At 31.5% G+C, this 26,682-nt stretch overlaps 1 protein-coding gene across 1 annotated transcript in view; it reads left to right on the forward strand.

Moving 5' to 3' along the window:
* The first annotated feature begins 1,351 nt into the window (after positions 1-1,351).
* LOC147808533 (uncharacterized) overlaps positions 1,352-26,682 on the forward strand; it is a 34,772-nt gene continuing 9,441 nt past the window's right edge. Inside the window, exons 1-7 of the mRNA XM_087162601.1 lie at positions 1,352-4,998; positions 5,128-6,475; positions 14,825-14,893; positions 15,565-15,725; positions 16,631-16,812; positions 17,853-17,921; positions 18,997-19,107. Of these exons, the coding sequence (XP_087018727.1) occupies positions 1,352-4,998; positions 5,128-6,475; positions 14,825-14,893; positions 15,565-15,725; positions 16,631-16,812; positions 17,853-17,921; positions 18,997-19,107 (5,587 nt within the window). The remainder of the gene's footprint in view (positions 4,999-5,127; positions 6,476-14,824; positions 14,894-15,564; positions 15,726-16,630; positions 16,813-17,852; positions 17,922-18,996; positions 19,108-26,682) is intronic.

A 26,682-nucleotide genomic window follows, 5' to 3' on the forward strand; every position in this document is an offset into this window, starting at 1 on the left:
AAGTAACATGAAAAGAAATATTAACACTTTAACATTTAAGACTTTTTTTTTACTGATTTGATATTTGCTCATTCACCCAAACTTATGAAGAAGTGAGTGTTTACTACAACATATGGTTTATATTACCATGTCCAGCTGAAGAACTCACAGCAAAAGTTAGAGAAAGGCATAAAAAAAAGATGATTACAGAGTTACAGTTGGGTTCGAACCCACTACCTTCACGTTAGAGAACGGATCAGTGCATTGCATTTGTAAAACACTTATATAAAACGTACTTTTTCGAAAAAAAAAGTGGTAGAGTGTAACGACTTTTGTTAACTTGGAAATTTATAATGTAACTACAGTAATGAAAGCACGTCGAGTGGTCCAACAAAATTATTATAGTAGTATATAAATTTTGCCTCCAATTATATTCATTGTTTTGAAAAGTTTTTATAAACCCATTCCTGGTCACCACTGTAATTCCACAACTGAAACACATGTATCAAGTTATGTTATGGAAGAGTTGAACATTTATATCATTTTAGTAGTTGCTTAATCAGATGAATTTTCACTGTGCCCTATGGTTGCTAGGATTTCAGTAAAGTATTTTTGTTTAAATTGGAAGAATATTAAACAACAAAATTTACATAAATCTTTATATTTGAAAAAACTTTAAAAACTCATTAAATCCATGAATGGAGATAAGTGACATATGTATGTTTAAGTAATTCATCTTTAGTGATGGGTAAGATTCTTGTTAAATTTACTAAACCAAAAAATCAATTACTAAAACATAAAAATCGCTTCTGTTGGACGAATTTTTCTTACATAGAAAAGTAAATTGGCATATCTGTGATTCCCTTTTTTTTAATGACGTAAATGTTTAATTTCAGATTGAAATAGTATATTATTACTGTTCGCGCATGTGCGACTGCCGCGCCACCCTTTTTTGTGAAAGATTTATATATACCTTGAGAACTTCATAAATGGCGGACGTAGTCCGTGTGTCTTGAAAAATAAAGTACTACAGTCCATTGAAGACCAGTGTTCTTCTTATTTACGAAATAAACCTTGAGCTATCGATGAGAGTGACCATATCCATGTGGTCCAGTCACCCGGAAACGAATTAGTGATTTATGGAAATCATTTAAAGTGCATACCGAAACGAACGAACTATGTGTACGATGCTCGTGTTATTTAACAATGGAATTTATATTATCTTTGAGTGAAATTTTTAGTGAGTGACAATAAAAAAGAAGCCGAAATTCTGAGGTAAGAGCAATTTTCCTTGTTTCATTCACTGTGCAAAATTTACTTTGAGTTATTCAGTTTGTCTATTTACATTGAGTTATTTTAGTGTGTTTAAAAAATGTCCCTTAATAAACTAAAAAAAGACGAATTAAAAGTCGTCGCAGACGAGTTAAGTTTAAAAGTTGAAGAAGGGGCAAGAGTTATTGATATAAAGAAGCTAATTGAAAATAGTGAGATTTATAAAAACGATAGTGATTTCGTTCAGAGTTTGATTGATAATATTCTTGAGGAAAAGAAAAACAATTATGAGTTAGAAAAAACTAAATTAGCTCAGTTAGAGAAAGATAACCAAACAAAACTAGAGTTAGAAAAAATTAAACTCGCTCAGTTAGAGAAAGAAATTGAATTATCTAATGCGCGAAAAGAATCACACAATTCTTCGAAATCGGAAACTATTAGCGAGCTACAGCCGCCGCACCGTCTCGAAGATTTAATAAAAAGTATAAAAACCCTTACCATATCCGTTCCCTCTAAACCTGAAGCATTTAATTTGTTTTTCCAATCCCTCGAGAAAGCGTTTAAAACGAAAAATGTGCCCGAAGAATTAAAATCCGAAATACTGCTAAATTTGTTAGGTGAAAAAGCGAAAAATTTAATGATTTATATAAGTGAACAAAAACTAGCAGATTACGATAAACTTAAAGAAATCGTGTTGAAGGAATTTCAACCAACACCTCGAGAATGTATTAACAATTTTAATAAAATGCAAAAAATGCCTCATGAAAGTTATCTTCAGTTTGCTTCACGATTGAGTGCAGCATTCGAATACTATTGCCAATTACGCAAGGTTAGCGATTTTAAAACATTATGTGAGTTAATTATTTCGGATAAGATGTTTGGTCTACTTGACCGAGAATTAATGACTCATATTGCAGTAAGGCAGGGAGAATCATTTTTCAAACCACAAGAGCTAGGAAGAGAGTGCGATATTTATCTTTCTTCCAAGGTTAAATCAAAACAAGATACTATAAATTATCATTCCCAAAGGAATCGAGACTTCCGTTCTAATAAAAATATTTCTAATGTGTTTTTATCCGAAATAAATTATCCTAAATGTGTCATTTGTAAATCTAATGAGCATGCCTTGTATATGTGTTCGAAATTTAAAAATATGTCAATTAATGAAAGATTAGAAGTAGTCAAGAGTAACAAGTTATGTTTTAAATGCTTATCCGCCAAATGTTCCGTTCAAACGTGCAAATTTAAGGATTGCTTTTGCGGTAAACCTCATAATAAAATGATCCACTTTCCAAGAGTAAACAGAAATAATAAATCACCCGCTATTGTTAACCAAGAATCACAGTTGAGTTTTGAATATTCCATCCCCCCTTCCTCCCAAGACGGCGCCAATGGAAATATGTCTGTAGTCGCCACCAGTTATGAAAAAAATAAATTAAACACAAAAACTGTTCTTTTGAGTACGGCTAAGTGTTTTATTAAGGATAAAAATTCCTTATGGCAGGAAGTTAGGTGCTTGCTAGATTCGGGCTCCCAATCATGTTTGATTAATCGCAATTGTTTACAAAATCTTAATTTGCCTTACGAAAAAATGAACACACAAATTTCTTGTTTGAATGATTCAACGATGAATATAAATAGGTGTGTTAGGACTTCGATTTCAAATAAAGATAAGAGTTTTGAAAAGGAATTAACCTTTTTAGTAGTTGAAAAAATAATTGATTTTACGCCGTCGAAATCTCTTAATTGTGCAGTTAAGGTTCCTGTTAATGTTAGATTAGCTGACGAAACCTTTTTCATTCCTGATAAAATTGACGTATTGTTAGGCGCGGAGATATTCTATGAATTATTACAGTCGGGACAAATATATTTACACGAATCAAAATTAATTCTACAAAATACCGTTTTCGGATACGTAGCGAGTGGTAGTTTAATTGATTCGCATACAACCAATGTGCATTGCGGATTAATTTTAGAGGATGATTTAAACAAAACATTAAAGAGTTTTTGGGAAGTTGAAAATTTAGACGTAGAGTTAACGAAAAGTAAAGAAACGACCTTTTGCGAGGAACATTTTGAGCAAACACATTTCCGTAATAAGGAAGGTAGATACGTAGTAACTATACCCCTTAAGGAAGAACCCTCGTGTTTAGGCGAGTCAAGGGATATTGCTCTTAAACGGCTGAATTCTCTGTGGTATCGGTTATCAAAGGACCAAGAACATTTGAGACTTTACAAAAACTTTCTTGCTGAATACGAGAGGCTTGGTCACATGAGTGAAGTTAAAGATGAAGGAGAACCGGAAAGTTCCTATTATATGCCACACCATGGCGTGTATCGTCCCGAGAAGAGTACTACGAAGCTTCGCGTAGTATTCAACGCTTCTAGCTTGACGCATAATGCTACCTCATTTAACGCTATCCAGTATAATGGTGGGGTGATACAGGAAGACTTATTTAGCATAATGACTAGCTTTCGAAGGCACACATACGCGTTTCAAGCGGATATAAAGATGATGTACAGAATGATTTTGGTGAACCCTAAGCAGCATTGTCTTCAAAGAATCCTTTGGAAGGATCATGCGAATGGCCCAACAAAAGCTTATGAATTGAGAACTATCACGTACGGCACCGTGAGTGCTAGTTTTTTAGCAACAAGGTGTTTGAATCAGCTATCTCTTGACGAGGGGATAAATTTTCCTTTGGCAGCTCCTCTTCTACGCGACAACTTCTATATGGATGATGTGTTGTATTCAGCACCCTCTCTGGATGAAGCGAAGGAAACACGGCGGCAACTGATTTCAATTCTCGATAAAGCCGGTATGAGTCTACATAAATGGTCTGCTAGCCATCCGGAACTTTCACCAAGTAAAAACGATTATGACTTTTCGAGCGCCGATGAAACAAAAACTTTAGGAGTCATTTGGCGACCATCAGAGGACTGCTATACCTTCAAAATATCAGTGGATGAGAACAACACTTTTACCAAGCGGTCAGTTCTGTCCACCACTGCAAAACTTTTTGACCCCCTAGGGATAGCCGGCCCTGTCATAGCCAAGGCCAAAATATTTATGCAGAAATTGTGGAAATTGAACATTGACTGGGGTGATCCACTTCCTGCTGCAGAATCTCAGGAGTGGAGCGAATTTATTTCCACGTTGAAAGATGTGAACAACATTAAGGTTGATAGGTGCATTACAATAGAACAGTCTAAAACAATCGAATTTCATGGATTTGCTGATGCATCGGAGAGTTGCTATGGAGCGGTCGTTTACTGCAAGTCTTTCAACTCTGCAGGTGACATAAATGTGAAATTAGTTGCTAGCAAATTTAGAGTTGCCCCACTTAAAGCCCTAAGTATCCCCAGACTGGAACTTTGTGCTGCAGTCTTGTTGTCCAAGTTAATGAAAAAGATACTTTCCGCATTAAAATTGCAAACAGACAAAGTTTACCTTTGGTCTGATTCCATGATTGTGCTAGCATGGATTCAAAAGGAGCCAACGAGTCTTAAGACATTCGTGAAAAATAGAATTGCACTTATACAAGAACTGACGCTTAAGTCCCAATGGAATCATGTGCCATCCGAGATGAATCCCGCGGACTTGATATCCCGAGGATTGAACCCTGTGAATCTTTTAGAGACAAATTTATGGTGGAAAGGCCCTAATTTCCTTTATGACAATGAGTATCCTAACCAAAACTTTCCTGTGTCGCAAGAACTGAGTGTCTTCCAAAGTGAACTTAAAAAGTCTTCAAGCTTAGACATTGAAGGTCCCTTAAAAGCCTTTACATTAACATCAAAAAATTTTGTGCATGAACTAATTGGCTTGAGTAATAATTATTTTACTATAGTGCGTGTATTAAGTTATATTTTTAGGTTTTCTAAGAATTGCAGAAATCCTACCGAAGGAACTTCAGGACCTCTGAGCAATGAGGAGATCAACGCCTCCGAGCAGTTCCTGTTGAGAGTAATACAGAACGAGGAATTTGGATCAGAAATTCGGAGTCTCAAACTACACGGGAAGGTGTCTCCTACGAGTAAGATAAGAAATTTGAACCCTCTTTTAGATTCAAATGAAGTTTTAAGAGTTGGAGGACGATTAGGTAACACTGAATTGAATTTTCTTAAAAAACATCCTGCAATACTCCCTAAAAATAGTACTTTAACTTCTGTTATTATTTCGACATATCATCTTAAATATTTGCATATTGGTCCAAATGGTTTATTAAGCTGTGTAAGAGAAAAATTTTGGCCCTTGTGTGGCCGTTCTCTATGTAGAAGAATTACTCATAATTGTGTTGTTTGTGTTAAAAATAAACACATTGCTGCTACGCAAATAATGGGAAATCTACCTAGAGAAAGAGTTGTGCCAGATTTCGCATTCAATTGCTCTGGTGTTGACCTAACTGGTCCGTTTTTCATTAAATGTAAACATCAAAGAAAAGCAATTTCTCTAAAGGTGTATATTTGCTTATTCATATGTTTTGTATCTAATGCAGTGCATATAGAGATAGTTTCTGATTTGACATCCGAGTCTCTAATTGCCACGTTGAAGAGATTCATCGCGCGTAGAGGCAAATGTGCCAAACTGTTTTCAGACAACGCGACGAATTTCGTTGGCGCTAACAAGGAGTTAAAAAAATGTTTAAATTTATTCAAAAATCCTGATGAAAAATTGGCTAACTATCTATCCGCTGAAGGCATAGAGTGGAGTTTTATCCCGCCTAGAGCCCCCAACTTTGGTGGTCTCTGGGAGGCAGCAATTAAGTCGTTTAAATACCATTTTAAAAGAGCTGTAGGTAATGCCTCTTTAACTTACGAAGAATTGCATACTATAGCCACTCAAATTGAAAGCATTTTGAATAGTAAACCGATAACTCCACTATCCGCGGATGAAACCGACTTAGAAGTTTTAACTCCTGCGCATTTCCTGATAGGGAGAACAATGAACGCCATAATTGAACCGGACTTGACAAATTTAAAAGAAAATAGGTTATCCAGGTGGCAAAGAATAACCAAATTAGTACAATTAATTTGGAGAAAGTGGCAACGAAGCTACCTAAGTGAACTGCAGCAACGTGGCAAGTGGAGATTCGAAAAGGACAATGTCAAAATCGGTAGTCTAGTCTTAATTATTGAGGATGATTTACCAGCTAATAAATGGTTAATGGGGAGAATAATTAAAGTGTTTTATGGCACTGATAAGAAAATCAGAGTTGTAGAAGTGAAAACCCAGCACTGGACCCTTAAGAGGTCTATTTCTAAAATATGTTTGTTACCTGTATCATAAAAATATTCTAATGTTTAATTTTATTTTGAATTGAATATTTGTTGTATGTGAAGATCGGTTGCAGTGTAAAGTATCATTAATTTGTTTTTTTCTTATTTGTATCAATGTTACTAATTATCATCTAAATGCTTTGTAAAGATTTTTTAAATAATGCAAATTGTGCTTTGTTAAATTACATATTAATTGAATGTTGAAACATTGCAATGCCGGGCGGCATGTTCGCGCATGTGCGACTGCCGCGCCACCCTTTTTTGTGAAAGATTTATATATACCTTGAGAACTTCATAAATGGCGGACGTAGTCCGTGTGTCTTGAAAAATAAAGTACTACAGTCCATTGAAGACCAGTGTTCTTCTTATTTACGAAATAAACCTTGAGCTATCGATGAGAGTGACCACAACCAATTACTAAAATATTTATGTAAGATGCTACTTTGATAATTAATAAATTTCGTGAATATTAATATATTTTTTTCGATGAAATGAATTTTAAAAATAAAGTTATTATTTACTTATTATTATTATAATTTTTTTTGAAAACAAACTACACGATAGAAATTGGGAATTTCTTCAAGTTCATATATTGAAGAATATAAAAAATTTTGTAAACAAAAAGCTGTAATATATCAAAGAAAAAAGATTTTAAATTTATCTGAAAAATAACATTCGGGTGCTTATTTTAAGCACATAACCTTAATAGTCTTTGCAACTTTAAAAGTCTTAATCTGTTTTAAATGTTCACGTTTCAAAGTCTTTAGCATACAATTTTATAACTCTGAATGAACATTTAAATTAATAATCAAATGTAAAATCTGAAAAAGTAGTTTTTTTTTCTCATTCATATTCAACAATGTATCAATAATTTTTTATAAATTAAAGAATTTCAATAAAAAATAATTGTGTAGCTTAGATATATATATCTGCAAATAAGAAAAAAAATCTAAAAAGTGTTGCTTGGATGTGAGTTATATTTAGAAGGTTTTACCTCTAACGAAGAAAAAGTCTCCGGTGCTTCATGTAGTATTTTATAACCATAAAATATGAAAATGCTAAATATAATATTTTTCACTTGTTTTGGCCTAAATTAATACAAAAAAATCAACATTTTATTAAAAATTTGTTTAATAGAAATTCTGCCGCAAGGGATTAATGAAATGAATTTCTATCACTTTTTTTTTTTTTTTACTTTTTTAGCTTACGTTGCATTTCAGCAACTGAAGTCCTTTTCAGAGGAGTCTACCACGAATAAGTACTCAGTTTTCACCAACTTAAATAAATATAATATTTAAAGATTTTCTTCTGAAATAATTAGTCTTAAAAGAATTATAATATTGATACAAAATTTAAATCTATATCAATGTTTATTTGTGTGTATAAAATATGCTACTAGATGGCACCAACGTGTCTTCAAAAGTTAAAAATTATGCATTGACTGATAAGTTAAAAGGAAACTTTTCTTGAAAAGCAGTATTTTTATCACTACAATTATCGGCAATCAGTTTTTTAATACCTGATAACAAAATATGTGTGTTTATTGAGTTCAAACATTGTTATCGTTAAATCTGTTTTCAGAAGGTAAAATGAAATTAAACACGACGCATTATTCACTGCTAAACATTCTATTTTAACTCAATTCAAGAGTAAATTTTTCGGCTCGTGTTTTTCTTGTTTTTCGTATTATCCAAAGGAGATAAATATGAAGACGATAATTATTTCCATATTTCTTTTTGTCTATTTCTTCGCGGTTGTGAAGGGTAAGGATATTATTTTAGAAGATGTCTCTACAGTTGTGAATGAAAGAAATGGAACCCCTCTGCTCAAGAATCAAAGTACTGGTGAGAAAACTTTGCTTTCTTCTCTGTGTAAGGACTTATTTAACTGGCCAGTTTCATGTTATTAGCATTTAAAAAATTTCGTTTTTTTAATTGCTAATAATTTTAAACCATATGGACCATTTAAATAATAGATGTCTGTAAAATAAAACAGAACCAAATTGTATGGCTTATTTACTTTCATTCGCAAGACGTTATGCTTTTAACTCTTTAAAACAAATGTACTGTTTTGAAAGTACCTATTTTCCTCGGATTATATCGAAAGTCTTCGCCACAGGCAAATCTCAGCGATTTTTAATATATATTTTCTTTCCAACGGAGAAAATCATTCGCCAAATCACAATTTTATTCGCCAAGTTTACGATATTATAGCATTTGGCGAGGTGGTGAATGCTTAGCGCGGGCCGAGCAAATGTCACACAGAAATGTGTTCGGCCATAATCGTTTCAAAAGACGTTAAAACTTTAAACATCTGATCAACTTAGACGTGATTTCAATTCTTCTCTAACATATCAACCGATTTAAGTTAGATTTTGCTGAACATCTATTTTAGCGATGGTTTACAATTTATTTTATATTAGGTCTACCGGAAAGTATCCCATTAACTCGATGTTGATATTCTAGCTTAAAGAGACACAGGGCGCAAATGAGCATGCGCATCATACATGTTCAAACTTGTAACGAAAGTATCCGGTAGAAGTAAGTGGTACATCTGATGTGTATATTTAGGAATAAATGTCTTACCATTTAAGCGAAAATATGGTTATCTTTTCATCCTTATGTAAAGGAGAGAGTATGGCGTAAAGGGGCGCCTGATAATATCACGTTATTTTTCTTTTGTTTAACTTAGGCGAGGGAGCAACCCTTCTTTGAAGCTACGGAGAGCCGTGAGGGACAAGGGTCCCTGTGTTAGGTCCCTTACTTCACCGTTATTTACATTTCAGTCTCTTATTATGCACTGCTCATTACGTGTATATATAGATAGATCAACAATTAATTATTATTTTGTATATATATATTTTTTTCGATTTTTTTCTCTCGCTTTTTATCAGCCTTACTTTTGTATATAGTTTTTATTTTATATTGTAAATAGCTTTCGTCATTAATATTTATTATTATCATTTATTCGGAGTAATCTTCACTTTTTTTGCTCAATGTAGGTACTATACACTAACGTATTTTAATGGTTGCCTATTCTCAATAAGACGTCAGGTGTAGTCTTATTGATCTTTGTGATTGTAGTCTTATTGATCTTTGTAATCTTCCTATTTTCCTCTCGACTACTCAATTAATTTCTCCACTTATTTTTTGATCTATGTCTCGGATGAATTCGTAAGTGTCGCCTTGAGCGGCATACACAGAAATTTTGCAATCATCGTGAATCGTGAATAAAGGGGCGCGTTCCTTCGCGGGTAGAATTTTCCGGCAGAACTAATAGGACGAGACTTGTAAGCATAGTAATCCGAACACCAAAATTTATATTAATGCATGAATCCATTTTTGTCAGTTGCAGTCAAAACTCACCCACAAATTAAGTGAGTTTCAATCAGCATTTTCTGGAAATTCATTAACATACCTACCTTTCCCTAATTATATTGCAGGGTATTTTCCTTAGCCTCCATTGTAGATTTTGATAGTGAATCGCGACACTCAGAGAATGTTTATTAGAATTTTATTATTTTAAATGTTAGTGGTATTTCTCAGTATATATATATATATATATATATATATATATATATATATATATATATATATATATATATATATATATATATATATATATATATATATATATATATATATATATATATATATATATATATTATTGCCTTATTGCCCTTACTTAGTCAATATCAGCTCCTGTACAGATTTATTAAGATCACCAGATATTTTATAGCTGTTATTCAGCCTATGTTGATTCGATATAGAAATGCCTAACTCAACCGATACTTTATAATCGTTATTCAGCCTTTATAATCGGTACATTGAGTTCCCTACATAGTTTGAGAAACTAAAACGATACTGTAAACTGTAACATAAATAAAAAAATTTTAAAAAAAGAGTAGAAAAAAAAGGGGAAAAAATGATTCTATTTACATTTTTATAATTGTTTCTCAGTCATTTGGTTTAATATATTCTTCTATCAACCAATCATTCATCAAATTACTCAGAATATTGGAATTCATTCTCCTACTTTAAAAAATCAGCTAAGCTTGTGATGAGATCGTTTTAAAGCTTATTTTTATAAAATTTATACCAGGTTATTTCTTTTGCCATTCATTAATTAATAAATCTCTATTAAATCATTAATTAATTTTCTGCATTTTGTAAGAATAGTTTTAATTTAATACTGTTACTTTGTACCTTCTGACATATGAAGTGCTATTATTTGATCTCGTTTACCTCTTAGAAAGTATGAAAAAGAATTTTTTGAAATAGTCCAGTAATACGAAGTTTTATCTTTCCAGAAGTAGTAAGTTGAGTAAGAAAAATTAAAAACGGATAATGCTTATAACTTTTGAACGCTTAGACAGATTTTTAATTCAAAAAGTGTTGTGGCGACACTTTAAAGAAATATCTCTAATAACATAAAAACAGTTAACTGTAACCATGGCGAAATATGCTTATTCTACATCTGCTTATTCTGCTAATATGCTTATTGTAAACACATAGACTTTTTTCGGTTTAACGTTCAAAAATATCAAATTTTATAAAATTCTGACGATTAGGGTTTCAAACAAAGACAAATTACCATTTGGTGCAAAAAACGAAAAAATTGGGATGTTGCCAATATTTAGCATTAGTTAGAATATATTCCCGTTAAATATCACTAGGTAATCATGTTGCCTTCAAATAATTCATTGCGTAAACTCGACACACACGGATATGACCCCGAATTTGGTAATTTCAATTTTATTTTTTGTCTTGAATGAAATATACTTCTGAAGACGAAAGTTAAACTTACCACAGTTGCTCTCGCATTCAACTAAAGTTGAATTATTGAAAGAACTTCAAACTGCTAGCTGAATTATATCAGGATTAACTTTTATCATTTAAAATGAAAAACGTAAAATTACATATTGTGCGATGACCGCGATATATATCATTAGTATAAAGATTTTAATTCGGATCTGTAATGATGTATTTTTTTACATTTTAAGGAGTAAATCGTAACTCACATAATAAATAACTAAAATATTCATAGATTATAATTTTTTTTTTATCAATTACTTTCTATATCATATGAGAGAGAAAAAAATGAGCTTTCTAAAGCTCGTGACTTATTTTCCCCGTTTTTCTTTTTCTTTTTTTTTTTTTTTTACTTATTATTTTTTTACTTATTATTTTTTTACTTATTATTTTTTCTATTTTCTTCCGGTTTTCCGGGATAAGTAGGTATCTTTCGGACAAAATTCCAACTCTGATTATAATAGATAACAACTCCCCAACTAATAAGTTGGTGAGAATGTGCCGTAAAAAATAATTCTAAGCTTCTCATGAAATTTTAATATTTAGAAGCTGGGTATTTCTGTTAAGTTTAAGAAAACTGAAAACTAATGGAACTTTTTTGCAATATATCAATAGTGTTTTTTAATGAGAACTGTATGAATACATCAACTAAATCAAGGTTGAAATTGAATCATTAATGGGTGACTGAATATTCGGCAATTCACCTAAATACTGTATATATAATCCGTGACTAGTAATTTTCGTCGTTTTCGTAATCAGCGCATCAAATAACATATAAATCAACAATAACTTCTCTTATATTTTTCAAAAACTTCAAATTCGCAAGCTTGTGTAATAGATCACTTCTACAATATGTCTCATGAACTTTCAAGAGAGGATACTAAAATACAAAAAATAACACTGCACTGTATATATTAATATGACTTGTATGATATAAATGTATTCATTGCATTTCAGAGTCTATATTCAGAGTATATATTCAGCTATTTATCACTACTACTATTATTATTGTAATAAACTTTATCGTAGAATTAATTTTTGTCTTGATATCCAGTAATAGCTTACTAAGACAAGGAGACTCTCATATTTTTCGTAGAAACCTTAAAATTTATGGAGCTTGATCTCAAGAAATATAACAGCTACAAGCTTTGCACTGTTTTCATGTTGTTCTAACAACCCTAAATTTTTTAATCATTTATAATAATTTGACTGGACTAATAGGAAAACACGTGAAGTTAAAAATATCTTTAAAAGGGAAAAATACAATAATAAATTACACTGAGGAACAGATTTTCATTCAAGTACTTTGCTTTACATGATTGGCGAGAATTTAAAAGCTAAAACAAATTTCTTTCCGAAAGCTACAGCATAATTGTTTTTGAAGCATTTTTAGAAGATATTTTTAGTTCAGTTTCTTTTTTCTACGAATGTACAAGTCTATAAACACTTCTATATTATCACTTTTTTTTTTGTTCTTTCTCAAAAACTACTTACAGAATCATTTTATAAATTTAAAAATGTTAAGGTTATCGATTTCACATACATACCATTGAGGTTTAAAGCTCTTTGAGGCTTGATGTACCCACAATATATTACAAATGAAAAATAATGTTTTTTGAGCACTATAAGCCGAACCTTAAAGCAATAAGTTTGTAACTTGGAACAGTTGTTTTGATTATTATATAAAATAATTGCACAAAATATTGTAAACTTAGCTTAAATATTTTTTGGAGTAATGGACCTTTTTAAAAGCAATTAATTTTTTTGTCTTATGTTTTTTAGTTACATTTCTTAAAATATTCAGTAAAACTAAACAAAAGTTTTGGAACAATTTAAAATTAATTAAAAAATCACTGATTTAAATTTTGAAAAAAATTCGATAACAAATTACCCAGACATTAATATTTAAAGTAATTATTTCATAAAAAGAATGCGCGGGAAAAAAAAAATTTTTTTTCATAATTTTCTAGTGAATCGTATTTTGCAACTAATGAAAAAAGTTCAATTTGAATATCTTAAAATTTTAAAAAGTTTCAAGCATATTTCTAAGTACTTTTCTTGCTTTCTAAAGGAAATGATTGGGAATTTTCCACAAATTTCATTTTGGACAATTGAATAAGATTTATAAAAAACCGACACCGGTATTGTTGGGGATCATGACCCATAAAAAGTAGTATCTTTTCTTTCGCCGTTTTTTTATTTTTTATTATTTAATCACATTTCTGTGTATGAAAGTGTATTGTAAGGTATTATCATGAGTTATAGAATTTTGTCTTATGATACAAATTAATGTCTGTGGAAAACCCCGTATAATTATGAGTTTTTTTAAAAACTATTTACTTGGAAAATTGCTTGAAACCTTTTAAATTTTTTCAATTTTCAAATCGGATTTTTTTTAGTAGTTCCCAAATACGATTCATTACAAAATATGGAAATTATTTCTTTTAATTTTTCCTGAGTATACGCAGAATAAAACAGCTACTTTTATTACTCATATCTTACGCTGTTTTAAAGGAAGTTTTCTCAAATATAGCAATAATTTTGTACTTAATTTAAAATTAGTTCAATAATTTTGTTTAATATCATGGAATATTTTCATAGTTATACACAAAAAAATAACGTAAGATAAAAAATTTGATTTTTTTTATAAAAGTGTCTATATCTTCATAAATATTTATGCTAAGATTAAACATTTTGGGCAATTATTGCATATATAGTAACAAAAATAACCGTCACAAGTTATACAATTATTGCTTCAATTATTTTTTGGCAAAAATATTATTTTCCATTTATAATTTATTGTCGGTCTCTCAAATCTTTAAACGCTTTAAATTTCACTGATACACATGAGAAAGCGCATGATCTAAACCCTTCTGAAAATATAAAATGATTTTGGAAGTATTTCTTGAGAAATATGCAAAAATTGTATTAGTATAGAAGTGTTTCCATCATTTTTTTCACTCAGTGTACTAGAATTATTTATCAGAATAATAATTACTTTACAGATTTTGAACTGCAATATACAACTGATTCTACTTCATACAAAGATTTGTCAAAATCATCGCAAAATACAGGTTAAAACCACTTTAAAAATTGTTTTCATTTCAGCATAATATTAAATATAGTTAAAAAATTATAATCGACATTGCATGTTTATTTTGTTTCCATCAGCAAGAATTTGAAAAGAAAATAACTATTATATATTATTATTAAAGTTGATATTTTTAATTTCATGAAAATTGAACTTGCAGTCTATTGTGTACAGAACAGAAATATTCCACCAATAGTTCTGAAACCACAGGTAGAACAGATCTTTTTTTTAGCACAGGTGGAAGGTCTTAATGAAATTAAAAATAAAACTGTTCATAATTCAAGAAATTTGATGTATCAATTCATAATGATTCTTTTTTGTATTTTGTTTTCTTTGATTCAGTTGCGATAGTTAAGTATCTTCTATAGTGATAAAATGTATAATTTTGCAGGAAGTGAGCAACAATATTCCACGGATAGTTCAACAACTACAGACTGGACAGATCCTTTTCTTAGCTCAGGTGGATAGATTTAATGAAATTAAAAATAAAATTATTCATAATTCAAGAAATTTGATATATCTATTCATAATGATTCTTTTTTGTGTTTTGTTTTCTTTGTATCAGTTGCGATAGCTACGTATCTTCTATCGTGATAAAATTTATAATTTTGCAGGAACTGAGCAACAATATTCCACGGATATTTCAACAACTACAGATTGGACTGATCCTTTTTTTAACGCAGGTAGAAGGAAATTTAGTAACAAAAAATAAAATTGTTCATAATTCAAGATATTCGATATATCTATTCATAATGATTCTTGTTTGTGTTTTGTTTTCTTTCTCTCAGTTGCGATAGTTATTTTCTATAGTGATAAAATTTATAATTTTGCATTAACTGAACAACAATATTCCACGGATTGGACAGATCATTTTTAGCACAGGCAGAAAGATTTAATGAAATTAAAAATAAAATTATTCATATTTCAATAAATTCGATATATCTGAAATGACAAGCTGAAATCAATTCAAAGAACCTCACTGCTCGGCATTACCAAATCCTATTCTACCACGAGCTCTGATGCACTCAAGATACTGGCAGGAGTAGTCCCCATTCACCTTAAAATTAAAGAGAACATCTATTTTAAGCGTCTAAATTGAAACTGGAATCCAATTTTTGAGATTCACTTCAGCTTCCAACTCCTCCTGACAAAATTCATCCTTCTGAGCAAGTCATTGTGCCCTGGGGTACACGTTTGCCAAACAATAAGGGCATTGAGATATTTACTGATGGTTCAAAAGTAGAGGTCACCGATGAAACATCTCAGTGTCAACATGCAAATAGTAGGACTGGGTACGGGCTTGTGGTCAAAAAAGGACTGTTGTTGTTGTTCATTTACGTCGCACTAGAGCTGCAAAATGGGCTATTGGCGACGGTCTCGGAAACATCCCTGAGGACAAAAAAGGACTCATACTCATATGTGTTGGTTATCTTAGCATCAGCCCTGCTAGGGGCTCCAACTAATTCATCTGAGTGGAAATAAATAATAAATCGCCGAAGCGCAACTGAAAGGTGAAAGTTGGGGTTCAGTATCTTTTACTGAGAGAAAATTAAAATGAAGTAGTGAGATTGAACAAACAAGTTTGAGAGAGAGAAGAGGTTTTGTGGTAGACTGCCTCGCCTCCCTTCGAGGTATTACCCCCGAGCTTGAGGTACCACAGTCATGGGTGAAAGGCCTTATATAGCAAGACGGAAAAGAGAAAAATCTGGTACGTGAAACATTTCATTCCAGCATTTTTTTCGAGAAAAATGAAATATCTGTAACTATCAAGATTTCTTTTATAATTCTGGCATATATATAAAACTGCTTCTTTTCCAAGATAAAGTAGATATTGTTTAAAAATTTAAAAAAAGAATAAGTAAACTCCTCCCCAAAACTAGCTATAACTGAAATGGTTTTACTACCAGCCTTTCCTCTTTTCCGTCTCGCTTTCACCCCTGACCACAGTGTCGACGGCCTCCACTAGAATTTCTGATAATGCTAGTGTCTTCCTGGCAGAGTTGATGGCTATTCACGACGCATTTACAAGGCTTGCCAATAATAATTACCCGGATGCGGCTGTATTCACTGATTCGCTCTCCTCGTTGCAAGACTTATGAGAACCCAAACCAAAATATGACGCCGTTGAACACATAAAAAGATTGTGGCGGCCTAACATTCACTGTTTTTTGGGTGAAAGCACATGTCGACATTACAGGTACGAGGAGGCGGATCAAGCTGCAAACCAGGCCACCGATCTCCGTCAGGTTGATTTTGAGGTCTTGAGCTCCAAAAAACAAACTAAGGCAATCATCAGGGAGATAATTATGAAGAGCTGGAGGTTTGAGTGTCATGGTTCAAAAAAGGGTCGACAAACATTTCAATTTTTTGAAGATCCAAGTACTACTAGACTGCAAACCAGTTTTTACCTCAATCAATTTTTAACCGGGCACGGTGTGTTTGATGTTTTTCAAAAAAAAAAAATTTTTAGGAAAAATCCAAATTGTAGATACTGTGGAGAAATCCAGACAATTGATCACCTTATTACATTTTGTCCCCACTTCCAAACACCCCGTCAAACGCACTTTATTAATCTAAATCAACACAAATGCTTTTCCAAACTTTCCTGTAGAAATATTATCAAAACTATTATAAAAACCACTCTGGAGGATTTGATGTCAGACCTGTAAGCCCTGATCTGGACCTGACACTCATGTCGTCTACGTGTTTCCGTTTTTTTCTCTTTTATCTATTTTGACTTTTATTTTTGTGATTATACCTATTTTTGATTGTTTTGTCGGTTTTAACATTTTGACCTTTTATTTATTTAAGTTTGTTCTTTTCATTGGGTGTTTTTGAACTTTTCCTCTTGGATTTTCCTTTTCTCCTTGTTTCTTTTTTTTTAAATTTTATTGTGTCTTAACTTTGTTTTAACTTAGTTTTATCAATTTACCATTTTATACTTTTTCTTGAGATAAGTAATGTTTTTCTGCACTATACCACTTTTTTAACTTGTATTACTTTACTTCAGTTCTGCTATACTGTTGTTTTTCTTTTTTGCTTTATTATTTTTATTAGGGCCAGTTCAGCTGATTTGTTATTATCTTCTGCTTTACTTTTGGTATCTTGTTGGATGTGTCACAACTATGTTATATAATCACTGGTTTAAATTTTTTTACTGAATTTTTATAATTCTGTTTTTGTTTCCATCTCCTATTCTGATTTTTATACTTGTTGTTTTTGGAGTTTTATGCATGTATTATGTATTATTTATGTATGTATAAAGTATGTATCTTCTCCTCTCTAATCCCCTAAGTAGGGCGGGTCGAGATCCAAATAAACATAACTATTCATAATGATTCTTTTTTGTGTTTTGTTTTCTTTGGTTCAGTTGCGATAGTTACGTATCTTCTAAAGTGATAAAATTTATAATTTTGCAGGAACTGACCTCCAATTTGCCACCGACATTTCAGAAACCACAGATTGGACAGAAGCTACATCTAGTACAGGTAGAAGGTTTTATGAAAGCACATTTTTGTGACTGGCTTTCAGCGCAAGAGTAGCTTCCTTACTCTTCATGTTTGAATTCAATATTTGTTTGCATTTGGTTTTCTTAAAACTTTTTCTAAAACCTTTTGATTTTTGAAAAAAAAATTCTTACGTGAGAAAAGAGCAGAAAAAATCAGGTACTATATTTATATGTAAATATTGCACTTAAAATATCAGTTTCTGCCTTTAACAGAAAATTGCTATATTTACAGCACGTATTTAATACCTAATGTAGCCTCTTTGAAAATTTGTATGTATATTACATATATTATAGCTTTCATTATTTTTTGAGTGTTTGTTACATGTAAAAAAAAACGTTGCAATAATTGCGAATGTGTATGTGATTTTTGATATCATGTAAAGGATATAACCGACATTCTTTTCCTACTCTTAAACATGAAGTTCTCTGTCTTGGAAAAAGACTCATATGACAACAGAGTATGGAGTCATTTGTGGCTATGCGAACAAAAAAAATCATTTAATATAGGGACTACTACTTTCATCATACGAAATGTTAGCCATAGCTACCGAGAGTATTTCCATCACCTCCTACATCAAGAAGCCTCCACACGGTTTCTTATAAGTAGTCCGCGCAGACTGTTTAAAAAGTGAAGCAGTTGAGCGCATGATCCCAAAACCTTTTATAAGAGTAGTTGAGAGAAATTTATTATATATATTTGAGAATTGAATCTGTAGTGGTTGACAAGTGAATAAGGCAAACCAATAATATCTATAAATAAAACAAATTTTTAGTCATATATTTGCTACCACTTACTTATTTTAACTATATTCTGTATTAAATGACTGTGTATTAAATCACAGTGGTCACAAATTCTGTATTAAATCACAGTAGTCTGATCGGACTACCAATAAAAAACCGCGTGGAGGCTTTCAGTTATAGGAGGCGTTGGTATTTCGGGCAATTGGAAAGGCGAGACTCTTTATTAGACAGAAAGTGGGAAAATTTTTATATTTTTACATCATTTTATACATCAAGTGAAATACTGAGCTGAGCACTTTTGTTTATAATTTCAGCTGGTGTTTGTGACTGTGGCAAACATTCAATTGCATGCTATTTAGATAATGAAGGAAAGAAGATGTGTGTATGCGATGTTGGGTATTCACAGCTGTTCGATACATGTATTGGTAAGTTTCTTAAATTGCACTTCAGTTTGAATACGTATTTCCTAAATTTCAAGGCTGAACAAATATTGGATAGTTTTTATTTGTTCTCAAATATGTAACTCTCAACATCTTACTTTATTTATGTCAAGAATCGTTTGATTTCATGGAATGTAGTTTCGCAGTTTGACTTCTCTCCCACCGAGAATGTTATAGATAGCATAATTAAATGCTTTTTTCATGTTTTTCTATAAGCAAAAAAAGTACAATGAATCACTAAATTTTGATATTTTTTGTAATTCTTTATATTTTAAATGAGGAGAGCATTCTTTTCTATAAAGGGAAAAGGTAACAACAAGGGCATATAAGCCTTGTTAATTTGCGTAAAACTCATGATCTTGGTTAAAGAACTCTTGGATGGAGAATTGGGACAAACTACCTATCATGGAGAACTTTTTTATGGAAATAATTTCCATTAGTATAATACAAGAAGAAGACCACGAAAACATTAGTCATTTAGTCCGGCAAAAGGAATCTTCCAGAAAAATACTTAGGGCTGGAAGGGAATCGCATGCTTTATTTTTAAATGTTTCTTACACTAAAGAAGTTTCCAAACACTTTTACTAGAACTTTTTAAAGGCATTTAGAATTGCGAGTGATTAAAATGAAAGTTGTTGCTCATTCATGTATGTATTGGTACAATATTTTCAAAGATATTAAAAACTGTACACGTAATTGTGTTAACTATGTGAAAATTCAACGAGAATCAAATCCAGTTCAAGTATGTGAATAGGATTATCAATCGTCTCTTTGAAAACATATTCTTTTTACCATCTTTCAAACATTATTTTTTCCTAGCAGTTTATGGCTCATTCTACATGGCTTGAAGCTTATACTACTAAAACTATTACTTCTCATGCCGATATCGATTGCGTAAGAGACTGATATCCCAGATTTGATCTTTCAATTACCCTAGCCAGTGTAAACAATTCACAGTTAGTTTCTGAAAAATATGAAAAATTCTTAAGTTGAAATGGAATTAAGAACAAAACTTGCTCTCCATATAAATCATCAAGTAATAGTCAGGCGGAAAGAAATGTGTTAACAGTGAAACAATCTGGTGATCACGAGTCTTAAGATGTTAAAACATAAATAAATGATTTTATTCATGCAAATATCATGACAATAATCAGTTGTTTTCAGTGCACGTGATTATGCAAACAGGCGGGCATTGTACTCTAGTAAAATTATAAAATAGAATGCTATTGAGTGCATATATCTAGAGAAATATAATACTATTAAATAGACTTCGTGACAATTGCTAAGGAACAACTTATTTATGGAAAGTAGCGTTGTTGAGAGCTTACCAATAACAGTAAAATCAAGGGCAGCAGTAATAGTAAAGCAGTAGCCATTATCTATATAAAAGGCAGGCACAGTCTCTTCCTTCAATCGGAAATTCAGGGTGTTAAGTGTTTGAGCAAAATAGCGCCGTAAGTTTTTGAACTTATATTTGTAAAATTCATTGTTGTGTCAAATGTTAGCAAGACATCATTTGAGCTCTTACAATCGTGGACGAGCAGGTAGACAACTGGAATCAGGTCAAAATTTCACCACTGTGGCCGCAGTAAAGATAGTTTTAAAATGTGTCATCTCGTTACGAAAAAGTACCACTAGAGGTGAAAATGCTATGCAATGACGTACCAGTGGTCGTTGTAGGAACACTACATCCCAAAAAGAGCGATATGTACCCCTAATAGCGAAAAGGAACGAAAATGTCACTCCTCGATAGATAACTGCAGACCTTGCAACCACTATAGCTGCACAAGCTTCTGCTAGAATCATCTCACTGCCATAAAATCAATCAAACCTGTTCGATACATCCCACTTCAACCACACCATCGTCGAGAAAGATTACTTTGGTGTAAGGAAGGTATTGGCTAGAGTAACCGGAAGTGGTCCAGAGTGATGTTCTTCGACGAATCCTGATTTAGTATGGGATTCTGGCTACCAGTTTGTGTGGAGAGAGAGGGGTACACGTTGTTCACAACAATCATGATAGAGGATGTGATCGATATGACCCTGGCGTGCCGGTGTGGGCAGTCATCATGCGCAAGGGTTCAACTTCTCATCTTTGAGTGAGGTGGCGTTACATAGCGGATGTACTGCAAATACATTACTCTGGGTATTTTGTTTTGTCTTTTTGGGTGTGTGGTAGGCCTATGCCTTCTGTTTATGGACAACAATGCGAGGTGACACTTTTGTGTTCATGTATAGGACACACTAAAAATTAAAAATATTGACCGTACGAAATGGTCAGTGCATTCCTCGGAACTAAATCCTATAGAGTATGCCTAGGATGCTCTTGGCAGACGTGTTTCACAAGGGACATATACTGATCAAAGCTTAACCCCGTCCCACCCCAGTCAGGGGTCATCCGGAGAATACTGTAGGCTCTAAGTGCGCGTACTTGACCTCTCAGCAAAAGAAAAAGAAGATTCAAAAAGGTAGGCTTGGTGGCGATCCATGGCAACGCCAGAAGGTCTTAAAGAATTTAGTGAAATCTTAAAATTAACAATAGTAGTTACTCAGAAAATAGAATTTAGGGGTTTGAGTGTTCAAACATAATAGGCAAGGCCTCAATTTTAAAAAAAAATTGAAGAAAAATTGAAAAAAAATTTAAGACGGTAACAAACATATTGTGATGATGAAAAGTACCAGAATTTGTCCAAAGCCCATGAAAACAGATACAATTTCAAAAGGAAGAGTTACGGTTAGGCAGCCGTAAGGAAAACTCCACAAACAAGAGGAAACTCAAAACATGAATAGTTAGAAAATTTAACGAAATTTTGAACAATAAATGAATCGAAAATTCGAAAATCGCCTCTGAAGAACACAAATTCAGTATTTGCGAAGGTTGCAAGATAAAAATAAATAAATTAAATAAATACTATTAACATACAGAAAATTGTTTTACGACTACTGATGTTCAATTCCGTAGCCTTGTAATTTTGAACCCAATCCAGAGGGAACTCCTGGATCTAGTATTAGGATAAATGTGCCTTCACGGAGGACTTTTTGATGGAACTAAGCCGCATTTGTATTCCATGGAGAGGAAGACCACGAAAAACTCACACGGTTAGCCTGAAGGATCTTTTTTTTTATGCACCACACATTTGTTAATGATACTGAAATTTTTAAAGGTTGTATATTTTATGGCATAATATTATTCGGAATGCTACAGTTTCCCGTCCAGTTTTATCAAGTTGGCTTTCTATCTGCCATTGTTAGTTAGCACACGTGAAAAGATTAGATAATAATTATCACTCGAAAATAAGATGTATTATTCCAGTTGCAATTGTTTTAGTCATATGTTCTTGTCATCGTCAACATGGCTCGTATTTTACAAAACGAAAACCTCCTCGTTGTTTATTCCAAACGTTTCTTGCATTTTGAATGGAAGCTTGAAGAATAATTTTATGATCTACCGCCAAGAGCACAAGGGCGGCGCCAGTAGGGGGTCAGGGGGGGGCAGGAGCACCCCCGTCGGGCATGGCCAGCCCCCCCATCGGGAAAAATTTAAAGTCTCGTCGGGAAAATATACTGGTCAAATTTTTTTTTCTAAAAAATGTCAAAAATTCATTTACAAATGCCTAATAAAAATTTTTGTAGTTGACTTTCTATTTATTTATTTTTAAGAATTAGTAACAAAATTTAGTAAAATATATTGTAAATTCTATGTAATTGTAGTTTCACTGCACTGCACTACTCCTAACTTTGCTCATACATTGTTAAACTAGAGTCCGGATGCGATTAGACATGGTTGAAATTGAAGACTTTTCGAAGACCCATAGAAATCCTTTCCCCTCAAACACATCTTGATTTTCTTGGAAACTTATCTTTCAAACTGCTATTCTTTTTTCTCGAGAACTGAGGAGGGGCTGGATAATCACCCCTCTTTACTGGGAGAATAACTGACAAAAGCCTGAGGGACAGAGAGAGAGAGGCAGGTCCTCTTTACAAATTCTTTTTTATGTAACATGTTTATTAATGGTTTATGGGATCACATAATTGCTTTGTGAAATTTTCAAGCAAAATGAAAGTAAAAGAATAAAATTAAAAAAATTCAGTTTTAATTTTTTCATTTTTTTAATACTTTTAAATGAGGAAAATCATTTACTTATTCGGATTCAAGGTTTATATTTTAATCAACGCATTAAATAAGCAGTCGGAAAAAAAAAGAAAGACAAACAGTAACAAAATATTTGTAATTTATTTTAATTTTTTTGGCAGATTTAATTTATTATTTTTTTTATCGTTTTCTTAGTAGTAAAAAGATTGTTGATTGATTCAGAGAAACAATTAAACTGTCCGTATTCAAAATCTTAAAATATATATTAATCAACATAATAGATTCTCATTGACTTATTTTATGTACAGTGTATGAAATGGAAAAAGGGAACACCTTGATTAACTTTTGATTTAATCGTATATTCACGTATAAAGAGTCAATACCATATTTTTACGAAAAAGAGCACTAAAGCGCATTTTGTTCAGGATAAACATGCAAGTTTGTCGAAAGTTCAGTTTTAGGTTTTTAATTTTCAAAATGCGGAAACAGCCGCAATCTCGAAGATGATAGTGTCCAAAGTTATGGCAAAAAGAGAGATGGAAAGTTTGGGTCCTTTAATTTTAACTTCATACTTCGATTATTGCGCATTATCTCGAGAACTTCTTGAGTGTATTGAAAAATGTATACATTAAATTACAAAAAAAAAAGAAGAAAAAATTATGCACAAATTTTTAAGCAAAAATAATTTTAAATAATTATTTGTTATTTTTTACTAGTTTATTAAATAATAATAAAATATATTGAATTGCATGTTCTACATATTTTTACATCCTTTTAATTTCAAAACACAAACTTTCAGAGCAATCGATCGATTAGTTTCTGAGTTCAAATTTTAAAAACGTCGGTTTGTTTAAATTTCATTTATCTTTAATTATTCAATCAATTGTATTCAAATTTTGTATTTTACAATTTAAAATTATCTTCCACAAAATAATATAAAAATTTGTATATCTTGCTATTTTATTTTATTCTATCCGTCGTTGAACAGCTGACCTAATTTTCGGGTTTACGACTACTAAAGTTTAACTCCGTAGCCATGTAATTTTGAACCAGAGCCATTTTTAAGGATGGGCTCATTGGTCCCTGGCCCAGGACCCCGAGTTCTGATGGGGCCCCCGAAAAGTCTAAAATCTCATTGCATTAATTGTTTTTTTTTTCTTTTTTTCTTTTTTTTTTTAAATTCTGGAAAGATTCCAATATGGGAGAATCCTTTCTGTCAAAATACATTCGGGGATAACATTTTTACAAAATGTTATCCCCGAAAATATCCCCACTTTCGTAGCTACCACCCACAGAGTTGTTAAATAGCCTCCTCACTTTACACTGTGAGAATATGTTTTTAGCTTCTTGATATTGCCTAGGGGCTCTTTTCTCCTAACTTCGGAAATATCAGATATCCACAGAAACACCCTTTTGTTTGATTTCTGGTCATAAATTTCTAAGAAGAAAACATTTCTAGGGCTGTAGATAGGGGGGGGGGGTCTTGTTAGAATCTGTCTTGAGATTTCCATACTGTCCTTAAATTGGGACTCGTTCAATTCGAATTTTTCTCTCTTACAAAATTTAGAAGATATTTTTTCTAATTTATTATAAAAGCTTTTCTTTCCTTTAATCATCCTAAATGTTTCAACTAGCATAATTGTTTACTTTATTTAATTATTGTAGTTGATTTAATTCTGTTATTTTTCAAATCAATCGTAAGAGAATGAAATAGGAATTTCTATATCAACTTTTTGTAGGATATTAAGAAGACATAAACCTTTCACATGGAGGTAAGCAAATGTTTCTATTAAATCAATTTTGGTAAATCAATCAAAACGTGAAAGATTTGAGCAGTTTTTTATATATACATTGAGATTTTTTTGTTTTGTTTATTTATTTAAATAGCGGGCCACTATTCAATTCCCTCTTTGACTGGCCTGTTTGCCAAAACTCTTGATTTGGTCTGTTCCTGATAAAATTGATATAACAAATGTAATTTAATTTTAATTTTACTTACTGCTAATAGACAGAAACAACATATGACTTTGTTTAATAGAGCATTGAAATCAAATGATCATCAGCTAAAAAAATGCTACAACATGAGAAAAAAATTTTCTAAAACTCCTGTATGATCCAATTTTCCATGTTTCCCCTAAATATGAAATTTGTTTAATTTGTAATATTATAGTTCGTACACGAAATTAATTAATTTAGTTAGCTTACGATTTTATTGTTTATTGATCATTCTATTTTTAACTCCTTTTTGTTGTTATTATGTGTTTAAAATTAATAAGGCTTCTCAATTTTTTCATTAATAAGGCTTTTAAATTTCCTAATCAAAGTCGAAGCAATTTCTTAAAGTTATAAATCGAAACTATATATAAAAATTTGACAGCTTTGTTTTTATTTTAACCATGTGCATTTAATTTAATGAAATAAAAATAAATAAAGAAGTGGAAAAAATGTAAATAAATGACTGAATAAAAAAAAAACTTCGTTGTCATATCATCTTTTGAATAATTTGAGTATTAATAAGTTATATAAAAATAAGCAAATTTTTAGTTTAAAAGGTAAAAAAAAAAATTTGATTTGTTTAAAAGGTAATTATGTTCCATCATTCGATCATGAGACTATTTAATATCTGTTCCTCAGGATCAGAACTCTTTTTCATTTTACTTTATTGTAAAAATGATATATACTTAATATTTTCATGTGATATGCTGCAGTTTTAAATACCTAAGAGATTATTGAAATTGTCAATTCAAAAATCAATTAATATTTAAACAATTAATACGTAAAAAAATAATTGTCGCAAGCAAATTAATATTAAGAAAGAACGAAACAAAAATGATAACAATATATGCTGAATCACTAGTGAGACAGGTGGGACGAGCGACATCGAAACCAATTTGATTGAATAGTAAAACTAGAAGGTGTTTCTAAAATCCGGAAATCAATCAAGCTTCAATTTTTTTTTTCTTTTTTTTGTCACGAAATTTATCAGGGGCTATTCGTTAGATTTCAATATGTGTTATGTTTTTTCATAGATTAAATATTAAACATTAACAAATATTTGTCTTTTAAAACCTTTCACTCTATAATAATTATTAATTCTATAATAATCTTATAATAATTATTCTATAATTGTAATTCTAAAACTAATTGCTAATTGATATAAAGCGTTAGTGTGTATATATTAAATGTCTTCCATCGGCGGAACCCCCACATTACGATTAAAGTTTATTAAGGTAATTACGAATATTATAACCTAAAAACAGACTATTTTTAAAATATTTAATTCGAGGAATGTAGATTTTTCCTCGTTTTACCATTTTCAATCTTAAATAAGGTTTTATATCCGACAGTTAAGTTTGCAGTCCTTGAGTTATGTCTAATCTAGTTTTGAATAATTTTTGGTGTATATACATAAGCTGAAAATGAATAAGATAAGCCGAATTATGGTTTACTTCTAAATGAACTGATCA

Source organism: Parasteatoda tepidariorum, chromosome 5 (genome assembly GCF_982258835.1).
Source record: "Parasteatoda tepidariorum strain Cologne lab strain chromosome 5, Ptep-v5.0, whole genome shotgun sequence".
Taxonomy (NCBI): Eukaryota; Metazoa; Arthropoda; class Arachnida; order Araneae; family Theridiidae; genus Parasteatoda; species Parasteatoda tepidariorum.